This window comes from Vigna angularis, chromosome 10, assembly GCF_016808095.1.
Source record: "Vigna angularis cultivar LongXiaoDou No.4 chromosome 10, ASM1680809v1, whole genome shotgun sequence".
Taxonomy (NCBI): Eukaryota; Viridiplantae; Streptophyta; class Magnoliopsida; order Fabales; family Fabaceae; genus Vigna; species Vigna angularis.
Genome location: NC_068979.1, coordinates 3,515,336 through 3,538,631, shown reverse-complemented (window position 1 = coordinate 3,538,631; position 23,296 = coordinate 3,515,336). Strand labels below are relative to the sequence as shown.

Here is a 23,296-nt window from a genome sequence, read left to right as displayed (position 1 = left end):
GATTTTAGGGTTTGCTTGATATTGGGAAATATTGGGTGAATCTAGAACTGGATTAAACACCTAAAGGAAATTGTATCTAGGGATAGAACTAGGACCTTTGGTTGTCTTGAATCTCAATTCTTAAAGCAGATGAACTTGTTAGGTTTTCCAAGGGATTGGAGTTTAAGAAGTAAGTCTAGGCTCTCTCTACCAAGGGATTGGGTTTGAGTAAATTAGAAGATTGACATTGGCTAATTAATGAAGAGGAAGTGATTTTCTATACATAAGAGTGAAGTAGGTGAAATCATATCCCCAACAATACCATTCCATATCATTTCTAATCTTGCATTTCCTAAGTGTTTGCATTATCAAAGATCATTTTTACACTTCATGTTTTATTTTTAATTTAATTGCACTAAAACCACAAAAACATGGAATCATTCTTTAGTCTAAATTAGTTAGATATTATACGATTGTCTAGGACACGATTCTCTTGGGAAACGATATCCGATCTTACCGGTTTTATTACTTGAACGATTTGGTACACTTGCCAAAGTCTCAACAGCCATGAGAGGGTGGGTGGGTGGGGGAGAGAGTGGAGAGTAAGGTTTGGGTTTGGAGTTGGAATGGAAGGGTTGCGGCGACTGAGAGAGAGAGGGCGAGGGCGAAAGACAAGAAGAGAAGGCCATTTGTGGTTTTCTTTTTACTTTTTAAAATTTATTTTAATATTTATTTTAATAATTATTTTAATATATAATTATAGTACATATTTAATTTTTTTACTTTTTATTTTAATAATTACAGTACATATATAACTTTTTTTACTTTTTAAAAATTTATTTTAATAATTATTTTAAAATTTTTACTCTGAATAAACATTTTTCAATTAAATATAACATTAACAAATATCATTTTATATTACTTTAATAACTAGGGGCATTTTGGTAATTTTTAATTTCTACCAATTAAACAAATTTTTTAAATATATCACATCAATCAAATCCAACACTAATTCTCACAAACTTTACTTCCAAATCCACTCTCAATTACCTCCAAATCTACTTAAACAAACAACAAAAATTTTACCCTCAAATCTTCTCAAATCCATTCAATCACTCTCCCCCAAATCATCTCCCACAGATCATCTAATGTGAACAAAGCTTTAGTGACTTGTAGGATGAAGTGAGTTACTTCCTTTACTCCCAACATACTTCTTCAACCACCACTCATATGACATTTTTTGTCACCACATATAAATTTTAATATTTTTTTAATATATTGAATAAAATAGAAAGATCTTATATCATTCTGATAAATAATAAATTATAAGTAAATATTTCCTTTAATTTTCTGGAAAGAGAAAAAAAGACATAGTTAGCAGGTTTTAACTGGTTATTTAAAATTTTGTAATTTGTTTTAAACTTTTTTTATAGTATAATTTTTTTTCCACTTATCTTTAATATCTCACACGTCAAATAAACGGAGAAAAAAAATTAAAAATATGTTTATTTTCTGTACACCTGTTGATTATAATATGGTTTAATGTCTCAATAGGTCCTTATTTTCGTTCAGAATTTGAAATAGGTCTCTGGTTTTTTTGGCATCTTAATTAGGTCCTTATTTTTGTTAATTTGATGCAAGTAAATCATTTCCGTCAATTTCATAAAACGACGTTAATGAGTGTGTGACGTGGCCTGTGTGAATGCGATTTTTTAAAATTTAGAATTAAAGAATTAAGTAAATAAATTATAATTTTTGTCGAAATTAATTAAAGAAAGGGCAAAGATGGAAAATGGTATCGTTCTTTTTGCTGAAACATGCATTATCTCTGCAAGTGGGAAATCAAAATCAAATTGGGGGAATTTTCTATTTTAGGGCTCGTGTCGTCTCACAAGGTGAAGACGTTGTTGTTCGAGTGGATGCGCAATGGAGAATCAAATGCAGAATTCACATTCAACTTGTTCTTCGACTTGCAATGGCTGGCGGAATGGAGACTCCAATATCGTTTTTCGTGGTGTGTCACCCCTTTGTCAGTGTGGAGAGAAAACAGTGGTCAGAACAGCTCGAACGACTAAGAACAAAGGAAAACAATTTTGGGGGTGCCCTAAGTACAAGGTAACCGAACATGGATGAGTTGTTGTTTGTTTTACTTCAAAGTCGTATTCATTGGGTTTTAATTTTTTTTTTCAGAACGAGCATGAAAACAGTGGTTGTAATTTCTTCAAATGGTGATGTGATTATGGTAATGAAAGATGCTATACGAATCTAAAGTGGGAAGGAAAGCATGAGTGTTTGTCAAAGACAGAAGAAATGGGTGGTGTAGCGAATATGGTGATTGATTTGAAAAATTCTGTTAAGGTTGTGGAAAAATGGATGAAGTTGTTGATAGAGGCGGTTTGTTGTATTTATATGGTTAATATTATTGTAATTTCAATATGGATGACAAATCCATAATGTATCGTGCATTTTCGTTGTGATAGGATGTAGTAAGTGATGTTAAACTTAGTTTGTGATGAAAACGGGAATAACAATGTATTTGACTATCTTCAATTAATGAAATGATGTTGTATTTTCCTATTGTAATTTTACACTTCATCTTTGTTCTTCTTGCAAACTGTTAGTACTCCTCATTACTTCTCTCCTACCATATCAATACGTATGAATCAGCTGGAAGATCCACACAACGGTCTTCAGTGTTATGCAGAAGAAAGTATTATTGAACTCCTTAGGCTTATGTTTTTCCTGTCAGCTATGTACAAATCAAAGCTAATGTACTTATGCAAACTCTGATATGCAAGGTTGAGGATCTTTTAAATTTCTAAAGTTCAATTCCAAAGCTTAGATCAACTTTACTAACAGGATCGAATTCAATTCCAAAGCAAAAAATTTCAAAAAGGTTCTTCTGTGGAAAACAACGACTTGGATGCTATATAGTTACACTTAAAATATCTTCTTGCGCACATTAATTTTGGTGTCAGAGTATGAGAGGACATGGAAGTTGTAATTAAAATACCTTTTTATTCAATCATTTACCAGTTTTTCGTGTTTTTAGTAAAAAGGAAAGAACTCTGTCCTCAATCACTTTATCCTTTTCTTTAACTTATAGTTGTAGCAACTTAAATATGATAATGTGAATTTGGACTTTGGCTTTTTTGCAGAACCACACGTAGTGTACAACATCTAAGAAGATTACTTTATTCAAACCCTTTGTTCGAAGACTATTCCAAAGTAGAGAGCACCGTGAAGACACCCAAGATACCCATCAACTACCACTCCATGGATAATGCATGACATGACACTTTTTTGCATTAACTCCTGCTGCCAAAAGAAAATTCTAGTTATACAATTATTTTATCAGTCTCTAAGCATACTTATAAAATTGTGATTCAAAATTTAGCAGAGGAATCCAATGGAAATATTTAAATTACTGATGGGAATAAAGATGAAAACATTGAGGTTGATACACAAGATGTGGATTCTTCACCGGAGGTTAGAAAAAAATGACAGCAGACTTAAAACAGATTTGACAGCAGCCAATTTGCACCAAAAAATGAACTTAGAATGGGGTTTCAAGATGTGGAAATGCATAAGAGTTGCTATAAGGTCAATTAATCAATTCCAACAACTTTATATCATGAAAATAGAGTTGTCTAAGCTTTTAAATGGTACAGAAACAGCAGAATTCAGAATATGAATTCCTAACAACCCATTATGCAGACAAATAGGCAACCTCACACCCCAAACTGATTTTCACTGAATCAAAATGCTGAACAACAATGCAAACAACTCAGAAATATGTAATAATACTGAACCAAACTGGAAAACATCAGCTAGGTGAACTTAAAATTGAAATAGACACCCAAAACAAGATTCAGTACATCCAAAACAGTACATTAAAATAGTACATTGAGTGTAGTATTGCATAAGTATAGTATTACATTAAAACATTAAAAGAGTACATTAAAACAGTATATCCAAAACCTTGCATCAGCATTCACAGTCACTTCTACGGTTCAGCTACTTGGTCATTATAGACTTCAGATAATTGTGATGATGGCATAAGAGGTTGTGATGAAGGAGTAGGTTGCTGGGTAGCTTTGGGGCAACGACTCCTGTTATGCCCAAGCTCCCTACATAGCCTGCATCTCTTGCGCAAACCAGCCTTGGAAATTCGAGAATCATCTTTTTTGATATCCCACTGTTCCATTCTTCTTTTCCTTTTAGGTCTCTCAGGCATAACTTTTTTGTAAGGAGGCATGACATCCGGATATGGTTGTAGGTCCCACATGTTGTTGTCGTTGATGGGGTATACGATTGATGCATATGTTTCTTCATAGGTGGACTTCATAAAGCAACTTGGAATGAACTGTTGCCATAAATATTCAGAAACTTCATTGCGGCTAAGGAGTGACAACATGGGATTCCTGTGATGCTCCATCTCCTGCAGGAGCATGACAAGTCATCTATGTTTACAACAAATTTGTCTTCAATGTGGGAGACGTGTCTCACTTCAAACAATTTATTTCCTGACCAGCTGTGAACAAATTTTAATAAAAATGAACAAAGTTTAGATACAACTGAAGAAAGTAGATTACAATTCAGAAGTAGAGAAGAAAGTTTACCTAGGAATCCAGTTCTTGGTTGATTGGGATTCCTTTTCAAATATGTTCTGGATTTTTGGACAAATTGATCCTGTAAAGGACTGTATCTTAGTCCGTTTTTTTGCCCATCTTTGCATGATGCACACCCTGATTTCTTCCAGCATTGTTATGATTGGTTTAGTCCGGGTATGAACCAATACACTATTGAATGCCTCACTCATATTGTTCACCAATGTGTCACATTTTGGTCTTGGACTGAATCTGGACCTTGACCAGTATCTACATCATAAAATATAGACAATTACAGTGCCTATATATGCAGCAGTGAGTTATAGTTCTAATAAAAAAGTACAAAAATATACCTTGAGGGATGGCTATCAAATGCTTGAATGCGTCTTCATTGACATCTTTAATGTTTCGCAATTCTCTCTCCCAATTTTGTGGATGAGTGGCAGTAGTTGCCCTCCACACCGGGGAGTAGCTCTTGTATTGATGGTAGTAGACCCTGTGGGCAACATTAAATATGATATATAAGTAATGAATTAATGTAAGAAAGAACCAAATTAAATATGATTGTTACCTTCTGTTGGTCTGACACAAAAGTTATTGATGAACATACTTCTTGACCACCAAGATCATCAATCAAAAGATTCAGAAACCAGGACCATGAATCTTTGTTTTCCCCTTCTACCACCGCATATACAATGGGCAACATTTGATCATTTCCATCTCTCCCAACAGCTGTTAACAACTCACCACCATACTTCTCTTTCAAAAAGACCCCATCTAGTCCAATTATTGGCCTACAACACACACAATTGTCTTTGCAAGCCTTCAGACAACAGTAAAATCTCTGGAAAATTACCTCATCCTCATTATTCTCAACAACCACTTTAACTGTAGATCCAAGATTTCTTCCCAACAACTCATGTGCATAATCATATATCCTCTTATATTGTTCTTTAAAGTACCCATCAATGTGCTCAGAAGCAATAGCTTTGGCTCTATAAGCCATACTCCTAGATATACCTATGTTCCACTTCCTTTGAATTTTTTCACGAATATCTACACCCTTCATTTTAGGATTTTCCCTTATTGTTTTCTCCATCTTTGAGCTCAACCACTTGGCGTCAAGTAACTTGAGATTGAACTTCCTGCTACATGTGTGAATGTCATTTTTAGTTCTCAGCTGCCATGATTTCTCAACCTCCATATAAGCACAATATATGGTCCATGGGCATTCTCCTTTTGCACCAAAGCACTTCATCCTCAATCTTCTTTTGTCATTTTTGACAAACTTTATATTCCTACCATTTTCCAACGCATACCCTTTTACAGCATCTATAATATCTTGCTTATTTGTAAAAAAAGTCCCTACTTCCCATATAAAGTCCACCATACTTTTTGGCATACAAAAAGTACTAAACCTCCCATAACCTTCAGTGTCATTAACCTCTTCATCACTATCTGTTGCAGTAACTAATTCCTCAGATTTCCACTCCTCATCTGACAAACCTCTCTCATCATGATCATCACTTTCAACACTCACATCATCGCTGTCTTTAAGACTTTCTACTTCTACTTCTACATTACCATCTATATCACCATCTACATGACATTAAACACTTACATCCACAAGTCCCTCTAAGCACTCATTATTTCATGTACATCACGTTCATTAGTAGATGTACTCCAACTACAAACATGAACTTCATCCTCCACAACTCCTTCAACACCATTAACATCTTCTTCAACCTCATGGAACTCTTCTACGTGACCATGACCTTCAACCTCTACTTCAACAACATCACCATCTTCTTCACCCTGATGAACCTCTTCTAAGTCACCATCAACTTCATCATCTACATGAACATCGTCACCATCTTCTTCACCCTCTTCTTGTACTTCACCATCAACATGAACTTGTCCTTGACCATTAGTAACATATTGAAGCATATTTATCACTTCAGGCTCAGAAATAACATGTATAATGTATAAATGAACCTCACCATTAAGCCTACCTAAGTTAGCCATATGCATGGCACTAGTGTCATCAATCAATTCTTCCAACCTATTTTCCAACATTGAACCCCCTCCTACAAAGTACCATAATTGTTTAAAGTTATCATATCAAAAACTTTTCACTACACTAACAACCACAAAATAACTCCAGACATCAGGGTCAAAGAACAAAGTTGTTGTTTCTCCTTCATACTTCAAGGTACCATCACTGATGAACTTCCCCCCATGGTGGAAAACACAGTCAAAAACGTCGCCCATTACGCACAACACAATATCAATATATCTACATGCACAACACAATATGACGACAAAAAACAATATATTAAAACAATAACAAAACGCACTCACAAAGACTCATATAACTTTAAACATACATGGCGGACCACCAAAACGCAATCAAGAACGCGGACCAAACCATAGGGGACCACAATCGAATATTATACTTTCCCAACTATAAAAACCAAGACAATAAACCACAAAAACTGACCTTCGTTCAGATTAACCTCCACTCAACACGTGCTTCAGCGTCGCGCTTCCAACGACACAAGGTCCCACAGCTCACCTCGTGCTTCAACCTTTTCCACACGCACATGCACCGGTAATTCACCCACCAACACTCGTGCATCCACTCGAACAACAACGTCTTTCTGATTCCTAAAATACTCGCGCATCCACTCTTTCCCAACTATGAGACACGAGCCCTAAAATAGAAAATTCCCCCAATTTGATTTTGATTTCCAACTTGCAGAGATGATGCATGTTTCAACAAAAACAACAATATCATTTTCCATCTTTGCCCTTTCTTTAATTAATTTCAGCAAAAATTATAATATATTTACTTAATTCTTTAATTCTAAATTTTAAAAATCGCATTCACACAGGCCACGTCACACACTCATTAACGCCGCTTTATGAAATTGACGAAAATGATTTATTTGCATCAAATTAACAAAAATAAGGACCTAATTAAGACGCAAAAAAAATACCTATTTAAAATTATGGACGAAAATAGAGATCTATTGAAACATTAAATCTTATAATATTTAATAATTTTTCTATTAAAAAAAATGGGAAAGAGAAACAACAAAAGCTCCCCTGTTTTCGGTATATTTATATTAACTAATAGTTGGATGCTAAATAAGTAGTTTTTTTAATGAAATAAGGTAGATGATTTGGTTTTATTCTTAATTAAGACTTTTTGTGCAATATGTTTCACTATTTAAAGATGATGTTTTTTAATATCACTTGCATTGTGAAGATTTAGAAAATAACTTTAGATAATTTATCTAATAATAGAATACTATAATATTTTAATAATAAAATATTAACTTATATAAAAATAATAATAAGAAAAATTTTATTTTTATAAAAATTATCACTGTTTTAAAGCCATTTTTTCACATTGGTTAAGTTATATAAAGGAATATTTAAAAAAAAACTATTTTTATAAAATCACCATTATTCTATTAGATTCTTACATACACTATGGACAACCTATTTTTAAGGGTATATTTTGATTATTAAAATTTTAATTTTTATATTTATAGAAAAATAGAAAAGTTAAAAAGTAAAATAATAATATAAATTGGTAAAACAATTTCAGCTGTGAAAATAATAAACTTGGTACATTCTGTGGAGTGCAAACATGAAATTAACTTTTACTTTTTCTTTACAGAAGCCCTTCTTTCTGTTATGTTCTCTGGCAGTGACGTGATACAAGATGCTGCACCAACAAACATTCATCCAAAAGCTTCTGTCACATATCAATACTCATTTTCAATTTCATTCACTCTAAGGCTTCTCTTTCAAACCCATAGAGTAAAAACATTATCGTTCTTAAGTTTATAACCATTATCATGTGGAATATTATCATGGAATTCTATGTTGTTTAGAAGTTAAATTTAAGAATAGAGTATAAACATTATCATTCTTAAGATTATAAACACTCAAATTCTTCAATTCCTTGCTAATTCTTTTTTATATTAAAATTTCACATATTAAAATTGTAAAGGAGTAAGAGAGTACTAAAATGAACAATACATCACAAGCATGAACTTTTAATAATATGTATGCATACTTAACCTCAACACATTAATGTTAAAAGAGATTTTGAAAACTTCAAAGGATTTTTGAACATATCAAAGCATGTCATATGCCTCTCTCTCTCTCTATATATAAGAAAAATATTTAAATAATTTTATAGTTTCATGATGTTTTCTGGTAAATATTATAAATAATAATTTATACTATTTAAATTATTGATAACCATAAAAACTCAAGACCATTGTTTCACTTAAACTACTTTTTTACCATTTAAAACAAATATTATTTCATATAAAATATAATAAGCCTTTTGTTTAGTCACAGAACTTTTGGAAGTCTATAATATTATTATATTAGTTTAAATCAACATCTAAATTTAATTATGTAAAGAAATAATGGGTAATATAAAAAAAACTGTCATTTTCCAAGGGATAAAACTGAACTTTTTGTTTGTCGACAAAAAAGAAGTTTGAACCAAAGTCTCATGAAGTTTAATCAGCACCGCAGGCCTGGCCCAAAAACTAAAAAATAAATAGAAGCCCACTTTTGAAACTGAAGGCCTGTACTTGCAGTGGTGGCTCTATAAGTATTTGAACTCGTTTTGAAACCCTAGTTTTCAGTTGATGTGGGTGAGGTAGAACCCTTCCACTGTGGTGACTGCGCGATGGGTATGTTCTCTCTGTCTACCTTTCCATTCGGATTATGTTTTGTTATCGTTTGTCAATCACGTTATGTTGGATCTGATGCATGAATGCGAATGATTATTTGGTTCCATAACAACAATTACCCAACCTACCCTCCATTGTTTCGGTAGAGCTTCCTGAAGAGGGTTTAGGGTTTTAGTGCAAAAGCTTAAATAAGAGAAACACCGTTGTATGTTCGCTAAGTTGAACCATCTCGGTCGCTTCTTCTTGTGTCTCAGTGTTAATGTTTATTTTGATTTTGCTAGTCCTATCTGGCAATTACGGTTTTAATCCTGCATTGCACAATTTTTTCTGGTCTGAAATCGTGCCTATTTTGTTTTCTTCGTAAATTGTTCTTTACTTTTTTTTTTTTAGTTTCACGTCTCATATTGTTTAATGGCAGTAAGTGTTATCTGGGCTGTCAAAGTTGGAGTGTAGGATCTGATAGCCTTGTTTGCTTCCACTTTGCATATTTTTTATAGTTGATAGTCAAATCCAAGGGTTTTTAAATTGAGTTGGCCTTTTGGAACGGGAGCGAAATAGTTGTTTATGATGCACTCTGATTTTGGTGGTGTAAATCTATTAAAGTTAAATGTTGGACAGGTTTGAGGTTTTTCATTAAATTAGGTTTAAGGACTCTTTGTCAATTTCGAATCTAATTATTAATCATATGTATGCTATCCTCTTAATTTGTGGGCATTTGTCACTTGTAAATGTGGAAGTTGTAGTGTGTGGCTATTGAGGTCGACAAGTTGATATATATCTCTTGGTTATATTAATAAAATTACGTGGTGTATTTGTTGGAAGTGGTATTGATAGAGTTTTTTTTGGGTGTGATTGGCACAGGTGCCTACAAGTATGTTTCAGAGCTATGGCGCAAGAAGCAGTCAGATGTTATGCGCTTTTTGCAGCGGGTGAGGTGCTGGGAGTACAGGCAGCAGCCCTCCATTGTTCGTTTGACCAGGCCAACCCGCCCTGACAAGGCTCGTCGCTTGGGCTATAAGGCTAAGCAGGTAACTATTTATTTATAATTTTATTTTATTAGTTACTTAAGTAGTAGTATACCTTTTTATTTCAACCACTGTGTTGTTTCAATTACTTATTTCAATAAAATAATCGCACCTGGTATGCGTGTATATGTTTTTGTAAAGCTGTTTGTTTCAGTCCAGTGATGATTGTGGTTATGACACGACAGGGTTACGTTGTGTACCGTGTTCGTGTGCGTAGAGGTGGCAGAAAGAGACCAGTGCCCAAAGGTATTGTTTATGGTAAGCCAACAAACCAGGGTGTTACTCAATTAAAATTCCAGCGTAGCAAGAGGTCTGTTGCTGAGGAGCGAGCTGGACGGAAGCTGGGTGGACTTAGGGTCCTCAACTCTTATTGGGTGAACGAGGTTTGTTACTACTCACTTATTGAGAATGAAATTTGATTGTGAATCATGTGCTGTTGTTGGTAAAATATTACTGTTTGTTTCAGGACTCGACTTACAAGTACTTCGAGATCATTCTGGTAGATGTTGCCCATGGTGCTATTAGAAATGATCCCAGAATCAATTGGCTCTGCAATCCAGTGCATAAGCACAGGGAGCTGCGTGGGCTTACCTCTGCAGGGAAAAGCAACAGGGGTTTACGTGGCAGAGGACATCTGTACCACAAGGCTCGTCCATCCCGCAGGGCAACCTGGAAGAGGAACAACACCCTGTCACTTCGCCGCTATCGTTAAGTTTGTGTTATCTTTTTTTGCTTCAATTTATGAATACTATTTTGAGGACATAGCACTTGTTTGATGTTTTGACTTTGGAATGAGTTTTGAACGCTTCAATACATCCTTTTCGATCAATGTCGAGTTATTTTTTTAATGGATATTAGCTAATCAACCACCATTTTATGGTCTTGTTTCAACTGCCAATTTAGATGAACCATTCGCTTCAATTAACTTCTAAAGTAAATGTTTTTGTAAGTACAATTAGGCGAATTTTGGTATTAACAATGCTTAGGTAGAAACTATTTAGCATAAAAAATAATTAATTATTAATTATATTTGAAGCTCGGGAAGGCTTCGTTTATTTTAGCTTTTCAATATTATTTGTATACTTTGTAATTCTCATTAATTTTTTTTCATTCTCTTAAATATAATTAGTTTAATTAAAGTTTTTAATACGGTTATTTTAAAATAAGATAATTAAATCTTCTATATGTAAATTAAGTAATATATTTGTATTTGACATATAGGTATCAATAATTTCCTTATAGTATTTATATTTTATTATAGTTTTATCTTTAAAGATATATATATATATATATATATTGTTATAATATACTCTTAAATTATTTTATAATGATTTAATATTAGGGTGATGAGACAAACACCCAAAATTCAAGTACACACCTATTCAAGTTCAACACCAATCACATCATATTTTTATTTTAAAATATATAATACGAAAAATCACCTAAAAATTTAAAAATATTTTTATTAGGTTTTATAGGTATAGTAAAATTTAAAAGTGTTTATGTAAATTTTTCCTGAATATTACACTGTCAAATTTAATCTGTAGAAAAAAAGTGTTATCTTCAAGTGAAATGTAATGATACAAATATTATAAAAAATATATTATTTACTTAAACTCGGAAAAAAATTGTAATTGTTGTTTCAATTTAAGAATAATCTTAGTCGATTTTATTATATTAATTAATGCTATATTTAATATTAAATTAATTATAATTCGCAATAAGATTGAGAAAAGTAAAGTCACTTTTGAAACTAACAAATATTTTTTCTAGACTATATTACAGTTAAAACCTTTATTTTACTCTAAATTATGATTGTATGTCGTTTTGATTAAATTTTTAGAATATTATTAATCATATTATTTAATTTGAATTTATGAATAGGCACTCGAATGTTAGATATTTTATGTTATATATATAATCCTTTACTCGATAGACTGTTTCAAAAAAAAAAACCCAATGTACAGTTTTATGAGTAAGAATAGAGATGACAGTTTATTAAAAAGTAATTCTGGGGTTTACGTGGATTTCAATGGTTGGTACAGCTTTCTTTAAGATTCAGCAAAGCTTGCCGAATGGTATCCTCATCTTGGTTGCAATATTTAAGGCATAGCAAGCGCTGTGCAGCATGGTATATCCTCTGGATTGAATAGTGCTGTATACAGTTAACTTCCATTCTCTTCTCTTCCTAATCACACCAACAAGTCCACACAATATGTCAGTACTAGTTTGTATTTCAATCTTAACAGCTTCTCCACAACTAATATCAATGGATATGGACCAAATGCATCAAACCAATACTAACGACTTCAGATGAATTTTACTGTTGACAGTTTAATTAAAACTTCGGCGAGCTAATCCCCCAGTACGCGTTACTTAGGAATGGCTTATTTCAGTGTCGTTGACGAAATATCTACAAGCGCTCATGTCAGAATATAAATGCACAGAGGAACTAATAAAAAATCAAAAGACCTTTTCTGCAATCCTAGTTGTGATGGCTCTGGCAGTCTCAATAACCGAACTTGGTAGTCCTGCAACTTCTGCTAACAGAAGGCCATAATGGGGGATACGTGTCGTTCCTTCCTTAAGCTGAAACTAAATTGAAAAAAAAAAACAAAAAATTGAAACTAAAGAAAGCAGAATTTCAGCTTCTAGATAATTGTCCCAAACACAAAAAAACAACAAAATCATATTATAATAATATAAATAAATAATTGATTAGTTAAAAAAATATAATATTTTATATTCTGAAATAGGATTGTTGATAATATCATTATTTAAAAAGTACATAGAAATACCACCTTGAAGTCCAAGTGGTTGTTTTTTAAGTCCACAAGAAAGTGAAGAATTTTCACGTTGGGATAGATAGTTGCCAACTCTGATATGTTTTCCATATGACTGGCAAATATGGTATACCTGAAGAAGGATGGAAAAAATATGATTCGGGGAAAAGAAAGATCATCAGTTCAATAGCAACAATATGTTTTTTGGATGTTTGATGAAAACTTTACCAGCTTTAAGCTTTCCTTCAATTAACAATTTAACACCAAATCCATGCAACTTTTTTTTTATCAGTTGAAACCCGTGCAACCAATAACAAGTTTAGGATTTCATGTGCCTCTTAAGAAAAAAAAAAAAGTCTGCAAAGGAACGTATTTCAAACAATAATTGATGTTTATAAATAAAAAGCTGAATTTTAAAACGGGAAACTTAGTCCCAAAAAAAAAATATATTAATGTTAGATGAATTTAAATATAAACAAAACTTAACCAATTCACTGGTAATAAATAATAGCATAATCTCCAATTAACATAATTAAGTAGCGTAAAAAGTACTTTTTCCTTTATATAAAATTAAATGAACTTAACAAAAAAATCTAATACTTTTAAACAAAGTTTCTATTAATGTTTAGGTCCGACAATAATAATAATTTCTACATCTTCTCTTTTTTAGTTTCAAACTGATTTTTTTATTTTGTTGAAATTGATTGCATTATTTCATTCCAATAAAATTAACTACTTAAAATTATATTTAACGAACTTATTTAAACAAAAAATAATTCTGATTATGTTCATTTATAACATAATAATTGGATTTTTGTAACTTTCGATCGAGTTACAATCTAAGATATTAGAAGTGCATATTGATAATAAAAAAGGAAGAGAGATTACGCTTTTAGTGACAAAAGATGCTCGCAGCAACTCCACGCCATTGCAAATCCATCTGTGGATGAAGTAGCCCTCCCAAGTTCATCCATAACAATCAGACTCCTGCGCCCATCAAAATTTTTGTAGGAAAAAATTAAACCTGTTGTGTGTATGTAGAGTTTAGCAGATAAAAGGTGCAGCATTACCTTCGCGAAACATTCTGCATGATAAAAGCTGTTTCTTTCATCTCTGTCGTGAACTACATATCCATATAACTTCATCTATAATTCTAAACCACATGATCGGGATCAAATTGTCTCACAACGCGGCTGTTTAGAAATTGTACCGTGCTAGAGTTGGATTCAAGATTATCAACTGCGCCCATCCTTGTAAACATACGATCAACTACCCTAAGAGTTGAGAAACGAGCAGGAACATAACATCCAACTTGAGCAAGAATAACTATGAGACACAGTTGTTGAAGGTATGTACTCTTTCCACTCCTGGGGGAAGGGAATGTAGAAAATAAATCTCAATTTGATATTCTTCATGTAAGCAGATATCTATACAAATATAAGGTACTTTTTGCTCTAGCTCATAAATATATCAAATTTCTTACATATTGGGGCCCATTACAATCACCATGTTTGAGGCTTCCGACAAAAATATATTATTGGCCTGAAATGCGAAAAGATTAATTACTACCAAAAATGGTGCAGAATCCATCTACGGGAGAAAAATGTGGTCCTGTGGAGATAAGTTATAGTGACTATTGGATATGTTCATTACGTACAACAAAGTCATTGTGTATGCTCTCCAGGATTGGGTGTCTACCAGAATCAATTGCCAATGGCCCATTCTCTATCCAAGAAAAATATGAATAATGAAATTTCTTCATTGATGAACAAAAAAATTATAGAAACGATCAATTTTATTACCTGTAAATTCTGGTCTTGTATATCTATCAACGGGCTTAGTTGATATCATATGAGCAAATGAATTGACAATCATATCCAGCAAGCACAAGACTTCAGCAAGTAGTGTCAACACAGAGACATTCTCACGAATGTTATCCATAAGTTCTGCATTTTTTTTCTATTACAATTGATATAAATTCAATACTTAAAAACATGAGATAAAGCTAGTCCAAGGAACTAAATAGATAGCATCTTCATCGGGATATGTTGTAGTTAATTTTACAATTGTTAACATCTACAAAGATAAAATCCAATCTAATTTAATACATCAGTTACATGCTAAACTATATCAACTTAATCATGTGAGGTTAGATCAATTTTAAAATAATGCTAGCAAAAACATGGTGATAACAAAAACATTGCATTATGTTTGCTGCATAAATGCAATGCAACAACCAGAATTTTCCAACTAATGCAGTAATATTTCACTAGTTTCCTTTCTTGTCAACAGCCGAAGTCAACACAACTAGTTTAATATATGCAGTCATTTACAAATAAACAAAGAGCAAACATGCCAAGCCTTTGAACATTTGTACTGGCAAATGGCAGTGTGTCAAGTACTACCTTCCAGACAAACCTCTGTTCTTGTATAGCATTCTGCAGCTGCAGATTTATTCCTAGCGTTCAACTGAAATTTTCATTAAAATAAATGAAAATGGAGATCTTCAAAAGCCTAAACAAGCTTCTGAATAAAGTAACAACTTATAGTCTTGTATCATATCAAACAAATGCAACAGCATTTTGTGTCATACTTCTAGCTAGAAGCTTGAGTAATATTTGAGAGTTTGGGAATCAAAATCCGTTTTGGGGCCAACAAAAAAACTAGAAGGTGATTTCCACAATTAAAAGCCAAATGTCTAATCAACAGGACAACTTACAAGAGTCCTTAGCACAGGAGCCATCTCATATAATAAAAGAATCTCCATAAACTTGAAGGAGGCAGATGGAACAGAAATGTATCCTCATGAAAATGAATTTCATGATTTTATTCTGTGGTGAAAATTAGTGAATACCACTTTCTTCATGGACATTCACAAACTTTGACAGGGCCTCCATCTATTTAATATTTATGAAGGGAGAGATACACAAACTTTTCACATGACTTATCACGAGAAAATCCATTCTTGATTACAGTAATCATTTTCTTCTTGGGATAAAAGAGTTGGCCTGACCATGATCTCATCAAAATTAATGTACACACAGTAAAGTCTATGTAAGTAATTACAAGTATATAGTCAACAAGCACAATTTGTCAATTTCAGTTATCGGTATTATTTTATCAATTCATCAATATTGTAAGGTCAACAGAATTCTTATGTTCATGAAATCCAAATAATCAAACTACTCACAGATGCTAGTTCCAAAGTCGAGCAATGAATATTGTTGCCATGTTTAACAACCTAATATAAGGCCAAAAGAACAGTAGGTTCTTAGAAGATAGAAGTTTTAAAAGGATACTTATCAAAATATAGCAACAAAAATTCAATCCCCAACCTGAATGAACTTGCTTGGAAGCTTTCCTTGAATATTCTTCTGTGGTATTACAAAGTGAAATCCTTGTCTGTTTTTAAAGATAAGCTTTAAATTGGGCAACTTAAAATCCTCTCGATAAGTGTTTGCAAGATTGTGGATGGCTGTGAAAGTAACACCAATTTCTTTGAGAAAGCATATATGATATGCTGCATTAGAAGAAATATTATACTGGTGACTGACAGGAAAGAAAATTCAAGTAAGAAAAATATCAAACCTTCACTGGTTTCACAAAATGATCTTCGTGAAATGTCCAAGAGGCCATCAATTCCAGCCTTAACAGCAAAGCATTGTTGAGTACAGGCAACAAAAGGAACACGTGCATGAAGTACATCTTCATCAATAACCTCCCCTATCCTGTAACAAAATAACTCCTCAATGCATGGCATGATTGGTCCTCTTGTCTTGGTTAGAATTAAATACAGTATATAAGCTTTTCTTTCAGAATACTTTTTGTCTTCGCAAATATTTTTGCTCATAGCATATGACCATATAGGGTATACAGCTTATTTTATCAAATATGTTTATTCAAAATAATAAATAGATACTTTTGTCCTATGATAAAAATTGACCAATTAATAATGTGCAAGTATAATGAATTAGGACAAAGTAATTTCTATCAGTAAAAATATAGAATTGTTGACTATTTCATGTCATGATATTTTACTGTTAATATTCTGATCAATTTTTTTTCATCATTATAACTTGAGAATTATGCAAACTCAAGTAGACAATGGATTTACAAACAACATATTCATCATCTAACACGTAACTGTTGCACATACTCATACAGAAGAAAATCTTAGCATACCTTTTCTTAATAAGATCATATTTCTCATTTTCACAAACTGACTTGTAGATATTTGAAAGAAGGGAACTTTTCACATCCTTGAGCACCTATATTTTTAGCAGAAGATATGATAATCTGTAACCTCTTTTATATATTCAGTTCCTTCAGAATACCACCTTCCTGATTCTAGTGTGAAAGGATGAGAGAGAGAGAGGTACCTTAGATAGTAAAGGAAGGGCGTCCAAGGCAGTCTTAAGGAGGATTACACCAGATACTAGCACTTGACTCTTTTTAGCCCGTTCAACTGCCAAGGCCTCCGCTATAACCTTTTTAGGCTTAAAGCAGAAGTGACATAAGACTCTATCTGAAACCATACAGTTCTGCATTACAACTAAAGATGTATAAACTACTTAAATACTGATATCTGCACAACTACTGCTCTTAATTACCAGTCTCTTTTGGAAATTTACGCAAAATCTGACAAAGGCCAAAAAATAGTTGTTCGTTGCTCATCAACTCATCCTGAAATTAAATATTAGAAGGCACGTTGAGTAATAAATACAAAAGAACTCAGTTAAAATTCTGTCAGGTGGTTTTCAAGCTTGAAAATTAAAACCAGACTACAAATATGAGTGTATCTATTAACACATTAGTAAGTTTCAGACTAGAGCACTGAAGCTTAATGAAGAATAACATCTGGACAGAAATCTATAGGGCGGACTTGTAAAAATGGTGGAAAATATAAAGAGAATCGTTAGGCTAGAAAATAAAGGAAGGAACACATCTAAATCTTAACTAATAAATGGAGTATATGGCATATCACAAAAAAGAGAAAATTAAAAAATACGATTGACACTGACTAGGCAATCAAGTCGAGCATTGATTGTCTCAATGTCTTTTAGAGGCTGCAACAGATTGGCACGAAGTAGTCTAGTCCTGAAGGAAACAAATGTACAATGTCAAACAATTAATGCTGCATGAAGAAACTTGTGTGAATCATCACATACCCTCCAATAGTTTTTGTTGTCTTGAGCATGTGAAACAGACTTCTCTTTTGTTTGCTTGTTCCCAGTAGGGAAGAATGAAATGGCTCAATAATTTCCAAATTATGGACACTGTCATTAAATTTTAACCAAGAAATTCATAAGCATAGACTAAACAGATAACAGCGAAAAGTAAATTGGACGTTATATTCAAAATACTTCCCCTCAAAAAATATTCTATGGAAACAAATCCCTTAGAAAGTGGCTATCAGTTCTATCAATTATTATGAAATCTCCCTTTTTAATTAACCATGTCTGTCTGCTGAAAAAAATATTTTATTTGAATTTGAACTTTAATCAGCCACATTATAGACTGGTTTTAATATTAATTTCATCTACCTAGATTAGTTGTAAATAGAAATAGTAGCATGATACTTTTTTAGCACACTCTTCACTGGATATAACTCGTGAAGGTTCCACAAACTACGAGTCCCACTTTCTATTTAGAATGTCTCATTTTCTCTTTATTGATTCACAGATGAATTTCACTTAACAAATATTAGTACAACACTAATTAGGTTTACTGCAAAATTAACCCATGACCACTATTAGGATTTTATCTGCTGTTTAAAAGCATTCAACATATACATTCAACGTAATTATTGAACATCATTATGATTACAAAAATTTAGTTTACAGTTTTAGTTAGGAATGCCACAAAATCTGAATGTATGATCTATAAATGAGAAAAGTTTCCCTAAATTATGCGTGCACAAATTTTATTTAAGGTCTTTATAGTAATGTTAGAATGTCCAAAGAGGGTGTCATGTTACCATTTTTCTTACAGATACTGGTTTTCCAAAAATAGAAATTTATATTATAGTGGTTTAGGGACATATTTCTAGATTAACTATACAGTTAATATTAAATGTGATTACCTTGTACTTAGGAGTTTCTTTTATATACTTCCTTGTTCAGCTTCACCATGTAATGTAACCGTTTCCTTGTATAAATTTATAAGACTGTGTCCATACTATATCAAAAAGTCAAACTAGGAACACTTCCAATTTATTGTTAAAGTTTAATTAATTGTTTGGTCTCTATACCTTCTAAACTTGTTTTAACATTATAGGTAAAATTATGAGTTTTAGTTTGTAGAGGGGCAAATTTTAATCATTTTTGGTTCCTACTATTAATACCGTTAAAGTGTATCGCTATTAAGACTACTACAATCTTTTTGTAAAGGTTTTACACAGCCACCAAATTTTTAATGATGTTATAATAGCCAAAGTCAACAAAGATAGAAAACAATTGAGAATAGAAACCAAAATGCATTAAACTAAGGATTCACTCCGTTAACTATATAATACACTAAAGTTTTTTCGTCAGAGTCTTTAAGGGAAAGGCACATTTTAGATTTTATATCCACAAATCTGAATGTAATGCATTAGCATTCATTACTAAAGGACAGCTAATAACACAAAATAGCGAGCGAACTCACCTAGTTGCATCAATATTCATGTGATCAAATGATCCATTAAAGGTGACCTGAAATAGAGAAAGGCACAAAAAAAGGATTGAGAACAATCTTCCATGGACTAAGTGCTGATTAAAATTTATATAAAAATAGATACAGGATTTGCAGCTAAAGACTTAAAGTATAAGAGTTCAAACATTAGCCGCAGTCTAAAATAACAATAATAGTGATATGATAATGGGTAGAAGTTATCGGTGAAACATCTTGTGTGTGAAAAAAATATCATAAGGAATGAATGTGCATGAAAACTAAACATATTTAAAACCACATATATAGTTATGAAGAGTTTTAAATAAAAAAAAATTAAATATACAACCTTATTTCCTTTAAGGGTCAGAAAATGTCACTGATAAGATAAGCCCAATAATATGGACTTAAAATTAGAATTAACTAATTAAAATTTTAAAAAATCAATACAAAAAAATTGTGCTGAACAGAACACATACCAACAATGAGTGATTCGTAACAACAATCCCCTTTTCTGCTTCCGTCCTATTCAAGTACAGTCAAAACTTAATTGCCGGCGATCAAACAATACAAAAATAAGGATTTAATATGCATGCATGTATACATGTAAGAACTTGCCAAAATAGTGCAAATACAGACAACAATGTGTGTGTATGTAGTCAAAGTCAAAGTTCAGAATCCCTGATAATTCAATATAGTTCGCTCGCTAGGACCATATTAAACTAATATCTAGTACGGGATTCCACGATGCAGTTTTTCACTTAGGCCGTAAAGTTAACTTAAGTCTTATGATAGTTTGATTCACAATTACACATTGTTTTGGATAAAGTTTAGGCTTCATATGTAGAACATATTCATGTTATGGTTCCATAGGTCCGACATCAGAGTTATGCACTTGTATGTTAACAGTCAATCGTCTTATTTTTTTCATAAATAAAGCCAGTTGCTGAGTGTGTGCCAATCAAGTCCACTGACAGTCTAAAGATCAATTGAAAGATCCTCCACTTTTTGGAATAACTCCCAATCCCAAGCCCACTTGTTATGAGTTTTTCCATTTCATATCCCAGCCTTGGCTTCATTCCAATTCATATGCCTTTCTAGGGCTTGAAGTTTCCTAGGGCTTCGGTTCAATGCTAGCACCTGTATCTTGGCTAGTATCCTAATATTAATTATCAAACAGAGATAAATATATATACACACACTCATGGAATGGACAACATTGTAGTTTAAATTAGAGATTTTCATTTATTAATTTCTTATGTAGTTGATATACTATAATGTAACAAATGTAACACAACTATTAAATGTATCAAATACAGGTATTACAATCAACTAATTATCAAAGTTCATCATTCAATATAATCTTTATGAATACTTGGGTATTGAAAATACCACTTTAAAGTGGCAGCAGCAGCAGCCAGACACAGATAATACTGTTTATAATAAGTGTCCAAACCAAGTGCTGAAGGTTCCTTGGCAGCGAGGTTTTTTATCAAGATAGCACCCTAAAGCACAGAACTTAATGTATGAGCAAGAAATATCGTTAAAACTTCCTAAAACCTGAAATCAACTCAAAGACAAAAGGTAAGTGATGAAACCTTTGTGTCATCAAAACAACCACGGGCCAGCACTACCTGCACAAATAAAGACTCAAAGGAAAATGAACTTTGTAGACAGATAAGCGCCAAAGTTTTTCAATTAAAGTATATGGGAAAAAATGTAGGGACAAAGAGAGATGGTGATATTACCTTCCTGACCGAACCATAAAATCTATCAACCAATTCTGTAACTGCAGACGAACAATTGGATGCTAACTTGTTTGGAGGAAGAATGATCACTATGGGATCATAAAAATGCAGTAGTGTCTTTGTGTTTTGATATGAACTGCTAGTTTCAATGTATTGAGAAAGGTGCAGCGAAGCTGATCTCAAATCAAAAGCTGCTAATCCAACCTGTTAGATAATTGATTGATTTGATTCCATTTAGGCATTAAAAAAAATCATTTATTTGCTGAAACCCAAAAGTTCATCAAACAAAAAAAATGCATTCAAACCACCTAAAAATTGCTTTAATCCAATTGCTATATCTTATGAAAAACATAAAATAAGGGAACTTCAACCGGTGTATCCCTGTATTTATTTGATAACTGATAACCAACACAATACAACATAAAGCCTCTCTGTCTGATTCTTCTTCAACGTCTATGATGTCCCTCAGGACATTACAAAAATCCTTTCAACCAAAAGTGCCTTGGTCATTAATTAATGGAGGATATATTTTTACCGTAGAGTTTACAATCTGTCTTGTTAATCATATCGTTAATAACAGAGTTTTTAATATTTTTCCAATATCAAATAGCAAGTGCCGTTCCATTTTTTTTTATGTTAAAAAATATTAGAAGACTGTAAGCGAGAAAAGAATCGCATGGTGGTTTATAGATAGATTACTAATATCATGAAATAAATAGCCGCAGAACCCAAAAAAAAGCGTGGGGAAACGTTAATTATGCACAATTAGCGGAAAATGTGATGATTCCTTGAGTTAATGTAATTTTAATGACATGTAAAATGGCATTTAGCTTTAGTGACAAAAAATTTGACCACCAAATGGTGCATGTAATTTTGGTCGTTTACAGACAGTTCAGAACAGTAAGTAAGAATTAGGGACAGAAAATTAAACAAGAAATACACACATTTTGATACAATTAAAACTAACCTCCGATTCACCCACTCCTTCACAAAATAACTATTATGTGGTGGATATGAAACTGATTTTCACCCCCTACATGCACTCAGTGGAATGGCAATTTGAAAATCATATCTATATTTGCGTTTCCTACGCTGGACTGAATTTCCCACCGCAAATAAGTTAACAAGAACAATTATAACCTTAGTATAATCCTGGTCGTTATGTGAGTTTCACGCAATCAACTACAACAAATATTACTAGCTGAAAACGAAATAATATGTGACTACGACAAACGACTTGCAGCTTGCAAGATTGAATAGAAAAATTGAAGCAAAAGCAAACGGAAAAAAAAATGTTTATCAAAGAATAGATTTAGTAAACCTCTTTCGCTCGGTTCTCGATGATACCGACTACGAAACTCGAACTCTCTCCACCGTCGTCTTCCATTGTTGCCTGCTTTCAATTTTCAGTAAAATTTTTCGTATATCCCTCCGTAATTTCTCATTTATAGAACCGTTTCTTTATGATGCTTGGACAGAGGTGCAGTTAGCTTTATGGCGCCGACGTGGATTATGGCGGGAAATTTAACTTCGACCATACATCACTTTAATACAGAGTGCACATTTTAATAATAATTTATCGTTGCGTTATTTAGACGCGATTGATATTTATATTCAATACTGTTAAATTTTAAACATATATCATTATTATATATATTTTCAACAATGTACTGTTAGTTTGCTTTTTACATGTTAAGTATCTCAGTGGTATATTTGAATTTTAGAAAATAAAAATTGAAAACAAATGTAAACAGACATTTCTTTCATATAATAATAGTA

General features: G+C 32.5%; 2 protein-coding genes across 3 annotated transcripts; one reads left to right on the top strand and one right to left on the bottom strand.

Annotated features, from left to right (window-relative positions):
- The first annotated feature begins 9,186 nt into the window (after nucleotides 1–9,186).
- On the top strand, nucleotides 9,187–11,167 carry LOC108334602 (60S ribosomal protein L15-1). The gene is made up of 4 exons (XM_017570471.2): nucleotides 9,187–9,313; nucleotides 10,175–10,341; nucleotides 10,524–10,721; nucleotides 10,805–11,167. The coding sequence occupies exons 1-4, from the start codon at nucleotides 9,310–9,312 to the stop codon at nucleotides 11,048–11,050; spliced, it is 615 nt and encodes a 204-aa protein (XP_017425960.1). The 5' UTR covers nucleotides 9,187–9,309; the 3' UTR covers nucleotides 11,051–11,167.
- Nucleotides 11,168–12,245: 1,078 nt separating this feature from the next.
- Nucleotides 12,246–23,025, bottom strand: LOC108334749 (DNA mismatch repair protein MSH4). 2 transcript variants are annotated; one of them, XM_052869926.1, is made up of 24 exons: nucleotides 22,839–23,025; nucleotides 21,518–21,721; nucleotides 21,368–21,403; nucleotides 21,162–21,274; nucleotides 20,249–20,294; nucleotides 19,767–19,813; nucleotides 18,290–18,397; nucleotides 18,143–18,218; nucleotides 17,732–17,804; nucleotides 17,501–17,646; nucleotides 17,304–17,389; nucleotides 16,710–16,849; nucleotides 16,457–16,641; nucleotides 16,312–16,362; nucleotides 15,527–15,590; nucleotides 14,924–15,067; nucleotides 14,779–14,846; nucleotides 14,605–14,663; nucleotides 14,332–14,488; nucleotides 14,192–14,244; nucleotides 14,010–14,108; nucleotides 13,140–13,254; nucleotides 12,811–12,933; nucleotides 12,246–12,526 (listed from the first exon to the last, which is right to left on the bottom strand). In XM_052869926.1, the coding sequence occupies exons 1-24, from the start codon at nucleotides 22,902–22,904 to the stop codon at nucleotides 12,368–12,370; spliced, it is 2,418 nt and encodes an 805-aa protein (XP_052725886.1). In that variant the 5' UTR covers nucleotides 22,905–23,025; the 3' UTR covers nucleotides 12,246–12,367. The 2 variants fall into 2 exon arrangements, with proteins under 2 accessions (XP_052725886.1, XP_017426176.1); XM_017570687.2 differs by having other exon boundaries at nucleotides 12,247–12,526; nucleotides 16,457–16,596.
- Between the last annotated feature and the right edge of the window lie 271 nt (nucleotides 23,026–23,296).